The sequence below is a fragment of the Panthera tigris genome, chromosome D2 (genome assembly GCF_018350195.1).
Source record: "Panthera tigris isolate Pti1 chromosome D2, P.tigris_Pti1_mat1.1, whole genome shotgun sequence".
NCBI lineage: Eukaryota > Metazoa > Chordata > Mammalia > Carnivora > Felidae > Panthera > Panthera tigris.
Genome location: NC_056670.1, coordinates 16161604 through 16174167, shown reverse-complemented (window position 1 = coordinate 16174167; position 12564 = coordinate 16161604). Strand labels below are relative to the sequence as shown.

At 44.0% G+C, this 12564-nt stretch overlaps 1 protein-coding gene across 1 annotated transcript in view; it reads left to right on the top strand.

The window, feature by feature from the left end:
- DISC1 (DISC1 scaffold protein) overlaps positions 1-12564 on the top strand; it is a 355103-nt gene that overhangs the window by 335190 nt on the left and 7349 nt on the right. The window contains exon 12 of the mRNA XM_042960019.1: positions 8856-8973. Coding sequence (XP_042815953.1) covers positions 8856-8973 — 118 coding nt within the window. The remainder of the gene's footprint in view (positions 1-8855; positions 8974-12564) is intronic.

Here is a 12564-nt window from a genome sequence, read left to right as displayed (position 1 = left end):
CCTCTCTGCTTGCTGGCATTAATGACTGTAGAATGGTTCATGTGTAAAGACAAATACTCATGGAGTCTATTTCAAATAGATGTACAAGATATTATTTGTAGTACGGACAGGAGTTTTTCTTAGGTAAATATTCTTTATGTGGACAATAAAAAGAAAAGAAAAAGAAAACCATATAGCATTCCTGGAATGTATTTGCCAAGCAAATATTTTGGAAAACAGCCCAAAGGAACATATTTAAGGCTGTGATTTTAATACCGAGCTAAGGAAATGCTTTAATGCATCAGCTAAGCTCACGGATGGTGGTAATCACATCTGGTTTACCTCAAGCTATAGAAGAGGGAATGAATCTTAACAGCAGAACAAACATCATGAGGCTCAAGTCACATTTTTTTTTTTTTTTTGCAGGTATGTATATGTGCAGTGCGGGGCTAAGTTTTTTTTTTTTTTAAACTTAACTACTGCCGTGGCTCAAGTGATCCATTAATGCAAGTGGCTTGCCGATCATAAGGGAACACTGCTCTGTCACCTGTCCTTTCTTTATTATGTAGCCTGTGGGTTTTAGTGCAGGAAGTAAATACGTTTATGGATATGCAGCTACTGCTGATGCCTTAGCACGTGGCCAAGGAAAACGGGGGTCTAAGTCAGCTGTTGAGTTACAGCAAAGAGTAGGGTATCCAAGGTAGGGACTTCTTGCCTTCACTGACCCCATTCCCTAGCAAGGATGGGGGAGGGTATTTGATGACTTTGAAGGGTAGCACCCAACTCAGTGCATTTCCCACATGACATGTAGACCTAAAAGGTCCTTGTTGATTTTATCAGGTGAATTTTGAAATCATAGCAATAATTCTTACTTTGGTTATAAGGTTTTCCCATTTCAGACATCACACTGCCTCTCCCTTTGGAAGTACTTCTGACAGCATTAAAAAAAAAAAAATCAACAGTTTAAACTTCTCGGTCCACTGACTCAACGCAAGGTGTAGCCCATCTGCTGAGATTTGTGGCGGATCACCAGTGATGGACAACATTTCTGGAAATGTGTGCTCTGTTAGGGGCGGGAGCCTTTCATAAATAATGTTGGCAGCTACGGCATTATCTGCCTAACTAGCAAACTAAAGTACACGGCTTCCTGTTCACACGCATTTTCTACTCAGAATGAAAATGATCGATATGATTTCCTTACCGCTCTAGGTGCAGCCTGAGGAAATATTGTTACCAGATACTTACCAGATACTTGTTCATTTCGAAACAATTACTATTATGTAATATATTCCCTACACTTTGCGTCTGGGCTCTAGTTTTAAAACGAAAACGTTAAATGTTGGTATGTTCGAAATGTCTTAGGCAAGGATTGGGAAATACGGCTAAGTAAAAAAGTTCTCGGAGCCCCGGGCCACGGAGTGTGTGACTGGTTTTCACCAGAGTGTGAGATGTTGGCATCTGTTCAGACTAGCACCTGAATGCAGTTTGGGATCTGAGGGTAAACTTTTGTCAATCAATGTTGTAGAAAGTCATTTTGATGGGAAAATCCTGTCCGGCAAAGGAAATCCTCTTTTCTGTTTTAAATCACGCTTCCCGGGTTTGGTGAGTAGGATAGCTATTTGGCATCATCGCTGATTCAACACAGCTGAACATTTCTGCCCACACATTCAAGTCTATAGGTTTTGGTCATGAGGTGAGTTAGGCAAATTATATCTGAAATGCCGCCCGGCCGAGTTGGTGCTCCCGAATCGCACCCATGTGGGACAGAAGGGGAGATGTACGGCTTTTTTTCTGAGGCACCTGCAAGATGCATTTGTATACAAGGGACTCGCCAGTGACCCTGGAAAGCAGGGAAGGATCCCAGGCAAGCCTGTTCCTGTCTGCACTGAGGGAAAGGGACTGCGTTCAGAGAGGTGTCCTCACGGGCCTCCCGCCTGGCTCTTCGCACTCTGGCGAGAGGATGCCACGGGCATTGCAATGAGAAACAGCCTAGCTTCCTCTAGACGTGGTGTAAAGAAGGATCCCCATTTGTTTCTTCCACAAATATTTACTGAGCACCTCTGGAGTGCTAGGCAGGGCATTAGTCACTGGGTTCAGGGATGGCAAGACACCCTGTGCTACCTTCTGAAGTAGCAGGAGGGTATGTACCCATTAAAAAAAGTAACATGCTTGAGTCCTAACTGGGTTGAGGTGGTATAGGAGATCGAGGGATCCAGAAGCCTTCCTAGAAGAAGTGGGGAAGAAACGGAACCTTTAGGGTTAATATATATTATATATATGAATATTATATTATATATAATATATATCATATCATATCATATCATATCATATCATATCATATTATATATAGGGGCATCTGGGTGGCTTAGTTTGTTAAGTGTCTGGCTTCAGCTCAGGTCATGATCTCGTTGGTCATGAGTTTGAGCCCCGTGTTGGGCTATGTGCTGACAGCTGGGAGCCTAGAGCCTGCTTCGGATTCTGTGTCTCCCTCTCTCTCTGCCCTTCCCCTGCCTGCACTCTGTCTCTCTCTCTCTCAAAAATAAATAAAATATTAACATATATATATATATATATATATATTTTTTTTTTTAGAGAGAGAGAGAGAGAGAGAATGAGTGGGGGAGAGGCAGAGAGAGGGAGACAGAGGATCTGAAGTAGGCTGCACACTAACAGCACAGAGCCCGCTTCAGGGCTCGATTTCACAAGCTGCAAGATCATGACATGAGCCAAAGTCGGACACTCAACTGACTGAACCATTCAGGTGCCCCTACAGGGTTTGTTTGTTTTTTTTAATGTTTTTATTTATTTTTGAGACAGAGAGAGACAGAGCATGAGCAGGGGAGGGGCAGAGAGAGGGAGACACAGAATCTGAAGCAGGCCCCAGGCTCTGAGCCATCAGCACAGAGCCCGATGCGGGGCTCGAACTCATGGACCGTGAGATCATGACCTGAGCCGAAGTCAGACGCTTAACCGACTGAGCCACCCAGGCGCCCCTTTTTTTTTTCTTAATGTCTTTATTTTTATTTAAGAGAGAGAGAGCGTGAGAGCAAGGGTAGAGGTCCAGAGAGAGAGAGAAAGAGAGAAGGAGAGAGAGAGAGAGAGAGAGAGAGAGAGAGAGAGAGAGAGAGAGAATCCCAAGCAGGCTCCACTCTCAATGCAGAGCGTGACATGAGGCTTGATCCCACAACCCTGGGATCGTGACCTGAGCTGAAATCCAGAGTCAGACGCTTAACTGACTGAGCCACCCAGGCACCCTGAATCTGCAGGGGGTTGAAGAGAGAGATGGTATTAGCCAGGCAGAGAAGGGGAAATGCTGAACAGTGTGGCCATTTACCTGGTGATGTTTCTTTCATTCTGACCCATAGGGAAAAATCCTCCTAGGGCTAAGTGAGGGGATAGAGGTACAGAAAGGAAAAAAAAAAGCCATACTTTGGATTGCTGAAAAGATGGCCTGATGGGGCGAATTAGTGGAGAGTTTTCAAAGCCACTTTGAAATGCCAAACAACCTGTAATTCATCCATTCCGAATCGCAAATCCTACAAAATTCCATTACAGCTAGGAACACCAGTGACTTTGTAGCGGGTGCTGTGTTTATTATCAAGTCATATGGTCATGCGAGGTTATCATTTTTTGGCTTTTTTTTTTTTTGCCACATTTAATTAAAAAAAAATTTTTTTTTTCTTAACGTTTTATTTTACTTTTGAGACAGAGAGAGACAGAGCATGAACGGGGAGGGGCAGAGAGAGAGGGAGACACAGAATCGGAGGCAGGCTCCAGGCTCCGAGCTGTTAGCACAGAGCACGACTCAGGGCTCGAACTCACGGACTGTGAGGTCATGACCTGAGCTAAGTTGGATGCATAATCGACTGAGCCACCCAGGCGCCCCTTGCCACATTTAATTTAAAAATAAAAATGGAAGCAAACGTTACAAAGTTCAAGCCAAGAGGAGCCTAGTGCATGAAGAGCACTGGGAGTCTCAACCAGACACCCACACATGGCTTGACCACGGACCCTGGGCTTCCTCACTGCATGGAGACCGCGTTCCAGGGCATGTGATCTGAGAAAACATCATCTATTATGAGCTGGCTTTGGATGTCAGGACAGTCACCTTTGCCATATTCTGTCCATTGAAAGATTCTCAGCGGCCCAGCCAGGCTCAAGGTGGAGTTGGGGAGGGAATAGTAAACTGTCTCTTGACAATAAAGAGGCAAGGTTCTGGAAAGCTGTATTGCTGTGGCCACACAGGCACTCTGCTCTACCTGGGCATAGCATGGAAAATACAAGGAAGTTCTGACCAGTCCCTCGAGTTTAAGGTTAACAGGCAGGACCTCTGCAGCTGTGCTCAGCTTGTATTAATGGCTCTGGTCCCACTTTAGCCTCTACAGACAACTAGGATTCCTCTGGAGAGAGCAGAATTTTTCACCAGCTTGGTAGAAATATGTAAATCTGCCCTTCATCGGCTGTCACTGCTCGGGTGGGGTCTTAACCTAGATTCCCAAGGTTCCAAGTGAGAGCATGAGAGTAGAGCCATAAACCCCTCAAATAACACGCATCTGAGGCCACACGCAGGACCAGGAGTTCAGGAGCAGAGTTGGCCGGGCCACCGAGTAGTGGTTTGTTCAGGAACCTTGTAGAGATTCTGTAACTTAGGGAAACAGCCAGTGTCAGGATGCCAGGCAGATCTTCTGTTAGTGGTCATAGAACCTTGAGCTCTTTGAATCTGATTATTTTTGCCTCTTTGTGTCCTTTTATTTAATATATAGAGATATTTATTTATTTACACATTTATTTGTTTATTTATTTATTTATTTATTTATTCATTCATTCATTGCCTGAGCAGGGGAGGGACAGAGAGAGGGAGAGAGAGAATCCCAAACAGCTCCAGGCTGACAGCGGGGCTCAATCTCACGAACTGTGAGATCAAGACCTGAGCCAAAATCCAGAGTCGTATGCTTAACTGACTGAGCCACCCAGGCGCCCCTCTTTGTGTCTTTTTAATCTGTAAAATTGTTCTATAAATTTTCCTTCCATGTATTCCTTCCATACTTTTCCATTATGGTTTGAACTAGCATTCTTGGTAACGTTTTTCTTTCTTCTATTTTAGAGATACGGAAAATACAGCAAAGTACAGAGAAGAATAAAAACTTTCTATAACACCACCCCTTGAAATAATAATTGTTAACATTTTCATGCTTTATCTATTATGTATTGCCTCATCATTAAATATTTTGTTAATAGCTAAATATGAATCGAATATACCAGAATTTATTTTAACCATCTTTTATTGTTCTGCATTTATTTCCTCTTTCCCATACTTCTCATGCAATTACTTTTGCATTATTGAAATGCATTTTTCTTTAACATATATGATAACATTTTCCACACTTATTTAAAAGGCTTAATAAAAAGTATTTAAATCTAAATAAAAGTTTTTCCATTGTGATCGATTCTAGGAAACAGAATTATTAGATTAGAGACAATGAACAATTTAAAGTGTTTGTTATATGTCTGAATTTGGTTTCCCAAATGCACACAATCACTATCAGTCTGTACATAATTTTAAAAGGCAAACAGGTGGGAGTTGCCTGTTTGTGGGGGATGTGGGGTGTCAAGCCAGGTTTTAAAGGAATTTAATTCAGCTTTGATTTATATTTGTTTCAGCCTGAAGATGAGGATTTTTTTTTAATTTTGTTAAATCTTTATTTATTTTTGAGAGAGAGATGGAGTGTGAGCAGGGGAGGGACAGAGAGAGAGGGAGACACAGAATCCGAAGCAGGCCCCAGGCTCTCAGCTGTCAGCACAGAGCCCGACGTGGGGCTCGAACTCATGAACCGCAAGACCATGACCTGAGCCAAAGTCGGACGCTCAGCCGACCAGGTGGCCCTGAGCCTGAAGATGAGGATTAAGTCATTTGGCTGCATCTTACGTACTTTCTGTTCCTCGGGTCCATGTTCCGAGCCTATACTTTTCCCTCTCTTCAAGTGTATTTTCAGTCGTATATATTTTCCCCCAAAACACTATGCTTTTCTGGGGCACCTGGATGGCGCAGTTGGTTAAGCATCCGACTTCAGCTCGGGCCATGACCTCATGGTTGGTGAGCTCGAGCCCCGTGTCTGCTCTGTGCTGACAGCATGGAGCCTGCTTCACATTCTGTGTCTCCCTCTCCTTGCCCCTCCCCTGTTCACACTCTGTGTGTGTGTCTCTCTCTCTCTGTCTCAAAAATAAAGATTAAAAACAAAAGCGCTATGCTTTTCTCCGCATAGGACTTGTGGTTTCACCTCTGTCCATCGTTTTCCTCCAGATGCTCTTTTTCATCATGTCTCCTTTATTTCATGCATGACTGTGGCGTCGCTCAGTGCCCAAGGCCTCTGCTTCCATGCAATTTGTCTGCCTTGTAATTCTGCATCTTTGAATGATAATGTTATTACTTTTAGGATCAGTAAAATATGGACGTATATGTGATTGTTACATATTTGCTGTCTTCCCGTCATCCCAGCTGTGGTCAATTATGGGCAGACCTTCATGCACGCTTCACGTGCCTTTTTGTCTAATTGTGTCCATTTGTCCTTGAAAATTGTATGAGGTTGTCACTAGATTTTTTTTCCCTTCTGTATATACATTTACTTGCAGTATAAAGGACTTCTCCAATATTTGCAATAGTTATTTGTCGTTCCCCTTAGCCCTGTTCTATTCTAAGATAGTTGACCAATTGGGATATAAACTCAAAAGCATTGTGGAGTTAATACAATGAATATTAAATTACATATCTGGACTTAATGATTATTCATGGACTCCAATTATAATATTACATAACTCAGGATCTCTAAGGCCTTTTTAACAGTAAATATCACCACACCTGGGCATTTTGTTGTTGTTGTTGGGTACTAATTGTACCTTTGGTCGTAACCCTGCAGTTTAATCTAAATATATATCTTAATTCTTTTCCTTGTGCAAAATTCTTTTTTAGTATACTTTTTAAGACTTTCACTCTGGGTTGGGAAAATATGACTTTTACATTTGGTTAGATTTTAATTCTGAGTCTACTTTTTGCTGCTTATTTATCTATTTATTTATGTATTGTTATTAGTTTTTTGTGGTTTTTTTTACTGAAATATAATTGACATAGAACAGGGTGTAAGTGTAAGGTATGCAACATGTTGCCTTGGGATGTTTATGTATCACAATATGATTATCACCCTAGCTTTACCTAACGCTTCTATCACGTCACATAATTATCATTTCTTGGTTGTGGTGAGAATGTTTAACATCTAGTCTGTTAGCATTGTTGTTTATAGTATAGTATTGTTGACTGTAATCACTGTACCGTGCATTAGATCTGTAGGACTTATTCATCTTCTAGAGACACGTTTGCCCCTTTGAACAACATCTCCCACCCCCACCCTCCAGGCCCTGCTAACCACTATTCGACACTCTGTTTCTACTAAGTTGCCTTTTCGGATTCCACAAAGAAGTGATATCATGCAATATTTGTCTTTTTCTGTCTGGCCTCTCTCACTAAGCATAATGCTGCTTTTTTCCCTTTTCCCTTATTCTAAGATTCCCTATTTCCTCTCATTTTTTTTTTTTTTTTTTTGACCTTGTTCATTCTTTTCTTTTAAAACTCTGTGGGCTTCTCTAAGCCAGGTCATGTGCTTGAGGGTCTGGGATGAGTGGATAGCCCATGCCTGTGACAACCTAACGCGGATCAGAATGGCAGGCGGAATGGTGTGCCAGAAGGCAACGGGGCCATCCAGTCCGCAAAAATGCGGCTGTGTGTAAGGGTATGAGGGGACACAACTGGGGTGGGCCTAGTGGCAGGTTGTGAGAGGGGAGAGTGTGGCCTCTGCTCTGTGGTGGTTTTGTGGTGGCAAGTGGGATAAAGAGGGCACTTCGGGGTTCATGTGTGGGACAGAAGTTTGAAGGGGGAGCACTGGGATGGAAGGAGCTCCAAGACTTGGATATTCATTCCCGGAACCAATGGATACCTTGTGCCCGCCATGCGTCAGAAGCTCTGGACCCCACAGTGAGCAAGACACCATCCACCTTGCTCTTATGGGGCTTGTGCTCGGGTAAGAGAGAGCAAATTAGCACCCGTGGTCGTGGCAGCAGCAGCTGCATATACAACAAACATCTAAAGTCGCCCTAATTGGGCACCTGGGTGGCTCAGTCGGTTAAAGCATCCGGCTCTTGGTTTCAGCTCAGGTCATGATCTCACAGTTCATGAGTTCGAGCCCCCCATCGGGCTCTGTTCTGACAGTGCACAGCCTGCTCGGGACTCCCTGTCTTCCTCTCTCTCTGCCCCTCCCCTGCTGGCTCTCTATCTCTGCCTCTCTCACAATAAATAAATAAACGTTTAAACAAATAAAAAATAAAATAGAGTCTCTTTAACTGTCTAGCTTTCAGGGGTTGTGACTGGTGTGTAAACAAATACCCAGTGCTCTGTTAGATCCCTATGCTCTTAAAGGAGTAGCTTCACAGGTCAACCTGGTTGTTCCTGTGGCTCACCCCAGCCTCCCTTGGATTAGAATTCCTATTATAATGTGAGTTTGCCTATGGATGCTGCTGGAAAACTCATGCTTCCCCTTTGATAATTCGACATGAGGAGTTGACATACTGGAAATAACCTTTGAAATGACCACAGAAAGGAGGTCACCGGTGGAGCTCGTCATTCGGTAACAAACTGAAATCGGCCCATGTCGTCTCAAGAATGACCTCCAGGGAAGACAGAGGTTCTGGCATGATTCTCCTGGGTTGCAAATCCGGGAGAGCTCTGTTGGGAGGTCTTTCCTCTGGGTACCACCGGGTACTACAGATGGGTTCATGGTTCTGAAAAAGTCTATAGCTTACGAGTGATCTTGCTCTTTTTCTCTGGCCAGGAGTCTTGGGTCCTTTCTGCCGAACTTGGAGAAAAATGTGAAGCCATCGACAAGAAGCTATTGTACTTGGAAGATCAGCTGCACGCGGCAATTCACAGTCATGATGAAGATCTCATTCATATCCTTTTCATCTTGCAGATGAAGCACCTGCTAGGTTCTTTTGTAAAAGCAAGTCTTAAAAAAAGACTCAGTGTTTCCATGCCCTAGCACATGGAAACAGATATTTATAGCACGGCACACCTTAGATCTCTGAGATAATCCTGTGTGCGACGTTTGCTGTCTAGCTTTTGGTAATTCAGCATTTTCGATGATTAAGCCTGACCGTTAAAAATTAGCCATGAAGTTCAGACCTACACACAAGGCCAAAACAAAATGCAGTTTTCAGCACGTGGGAAGCTGGGTTTGTGGGGCTCAGATGGTGGTGACACGGACTGGCTCAGTTTCCTAGGGGCTTCTCTGTACCAAGAAACCCAAATCCATCTTTGGTTTTCTTTACCGTACAATCCTGCTGTTTAATGAGCAGTAGAGTGTCATAACTGACACTGGATCATTCCCTTTCAGTTTCTTCTTGCACGAGACTCCACACACTTGGTGTCCCATCCGCGGATGCCTTCACCGACACTAGCTGCCACTGAGCAAGGTGGCATGAGAACATTCTAAAGCATCGTTATGTGTCCGTATGGAGCGCTCCATCCTGGGCTGATGGGTGGACGTCGTCAGTTCTGGTTAGTTATTTTGAGGGCAAATGGAAGGGGGAGTGGATGGATGAAGGGGTATGAAGCCCCATCCTGTCAGTTTTCAATGATTCAATCAGAAGTGGGCATGTCTCTAGACAAAAACCCTTCTCCGTTCACTCATAGTTTCTATTCAGTAGTGCGATTCTAGTTACGTGTGTTTGCGGGAAATGTAGCTATAATGTGGGAAATGTAGTCTTCTCACTGCTGATTTACTTTTCAGAATTCCAGCTCTTTTTATACTTTATCTTGAGTGACTCTGTGCGTGTGTGTGTGTGTGTGTGTGTGTGTGTGTAAGTAGCTTTGAATGGTCAAGGACTAATCGTAATCACAAATATTCAGATCCACAGTTTAATGACGGAGTCAACGCTGTTTCCTTCTTCATTATAACCTTAAATCTTAGACCTAGGTTATTAAACTTAGCAGGAAATTTCTTCAACTTAATCAGTGGTTACTTTCACGTTGCTCAAGGTAGATTTTTAAACGCAGACATTCTGTTCTTCATAACCTCCTGCCTCTTACAAAACTGGTGTTTAAGCCATTGTTAGAAAGTTGGCCAAAGAAACAGCAGAAGAATTTTTTGCATTTTTGCTTATTCCATGTTCATGGGTCACCTAAATTTGAGTACTTTAAGGGGACGTGGGCTCCAGCAAATGGACAAATGAGTCTCTGTGCCTGGGAGCAAAGCACTGCAGAGAGCCAATGTGTATAGAGGGGTGCCTGGCCCCAGCCCGGCAGGTGGGGGCTTCCCCAGTGGGGCTTACAGTGATGTCAGGTAGCAATTCTGAGGGAAGCAGGCAGGGTCTGTGTTGATCTAGAGACTTAAATTTTCTAAAATTAATAGTCGAGTTTGTTTGTAGGGAATTAGGTTTTCTCCCTAATAGGGTCAAGTGGCGGGGACGGAGGCTGGGAGGGTAAAGAGCTGTGTATAAATAAGTTGTCCTCCAGCCAATCCAAGATTCAGAGGCAGTAAGACCGTGGACAATTGATAAAGCCTTGTTATGAGTCAGCTTTCTCGTCTGCAACAGTGTGACATGTGCACAGCAGGTTCATGAGGCTAGATTCAGGAAAAATCTTGAACTTGTTTGGACATGACAAGTGCTAGGTTTTCGGTAGAAAATGACATTCTACAAGTCCATTTGCCTCAACATTTTCAGTGTTTGTGTCAAAAGCCTCAGCCACATCCCATTTATATGTAAGACCTTTCGAGGTAGGCGTACTCCATTATTTCGTCATGATGCTTGAATGACTCCACTGGTCACCACACAGTGGCCTGTATGAAAAGTTATTTAAGTTTAAAAAAACAGCTGTAGACGCCTAGGGTTCATTATTCCTACTTGAAAGTTGAGAAAACCAAGGCTTAGCGATTCCGTGACTCATCCGGGGTCATTTCTAATGAGTGGCAAGCTCCATGGTCCTCGGTCCATTTGGGAGGTAGCTCAACCTCTAAGGAAGTGGTCAGGCCTGTTCTGTGGACACAGAGATAGTCTAAAGTTTTTAAGGTATAATACAAGTATTTCATTGACGTTAGGGTTTTTGAGAATTTTGCCGATCCTTGCGGAGATAAGCGGAGACGTAGTGGGGGGCATGTCAATCCAGGGCTGGGAAACACTGTTTTAGGTACTGAAGACACTCCCCTCCCCACCCCTCACAGCAAATCTGTACTACCATATGGATTTCAATCCAAACTTTCCTCTGAAGCCCAAACTTTGTTCCGTGTCACTGACTGAAAGCAAATACACAGAAGGTATCTTTGAACTCATACGACACAGCCCTTAGACTGGAGTGGAGTATGGCACCTTAAAATAGAAAGACATATTTACAAGGCTCTGCATAGGCTCCCTGCACAAACCAAAGCCCTTGTTTCAAATTAGACCTTATCTACAGGTTCAAAGAGGCTGCTGAATCCGCCAGCCAAACTTTGACTGGTTTGTGTTTCCTTTCTTGATCAAAGATACAAAGCTGAGTACAGTTGAAAGAAACAGCTTGCCATCAACAACACGGAAGAATTACACAGTGAGTGTAATGTTTTTGTTTGATTCCATTAAGCACTCTGCCAGAGCCTAGCGTGCAGGTGATATGGCGCGAACGTGATTAACGTGAGTCCACAGTGAATGTCCACGTCCAGAAGATTCCAGCCCTGGATGCTACGAATGCTCTTTTGGCGTGTGGAGGGCACTGGGCTTCCACATAAGCCCACGCGTGTGAGAAAGCATTGTTAGTAAGGTGTCAACAGAGGGCTGGGCCACTCATCGACAGTGGGGATGCGTTTCCAAACAGATCCCCTGGGCATCCTGACTGGATATCGGGGCTGCGGGCAGCCTACTGGGAGTGTCCTGCTTTTATGAAGAAGACATTGGATTGACAGCTCCAAGAAGGGAAAGAAAATAGACCCCGTGTCTTCATCATCCTGACGGACTCACTAAATTACACGTAGCATGGGGCGCCTGGGTGGCGCAGTCGGTTAAGCGTCCGACTTCAACCAGGTCACGATCTCGCGGTCCGTGAGTTCGAGCCCCGCGTCAGGCTCTGGGCTGATGGCTCGGAGCCCGGAGCCTGTTTCCGATTCTGTGTCTCCCTCTCTCTCTGCCCCTCCCCTGTTCATGCTCTGTCTCTCTCTGTCTCAAAAATAAATAAAAAACGTTGAAAAAAAAATTTAAATTACACGTAGCATGACCAGACGGTGACACAGACCCGTGACTGCTACTGTACCGGCAAGTGTCTGAAAAAAGTCTCCACCATTAATTGGAAGAGCCGGCATCACGGAGGTGACTCATGCCTGGTGCCTGAGGAGAGGACAGGAGGTGTGACTCCCCTGCCAGTCAAGTCGGGATTTCCAAGAGCATTAGTCTGAGTCTCTAGTGCAATTTCACAGTCCTTTGGGGTCCTAATTAGCAGTTCTGTTTTGAAAACCATTTTGAACGGTTCCTCCATGCTCAGAATGCTTTAACTGAAAATTATCCAAGTGAGGTGGA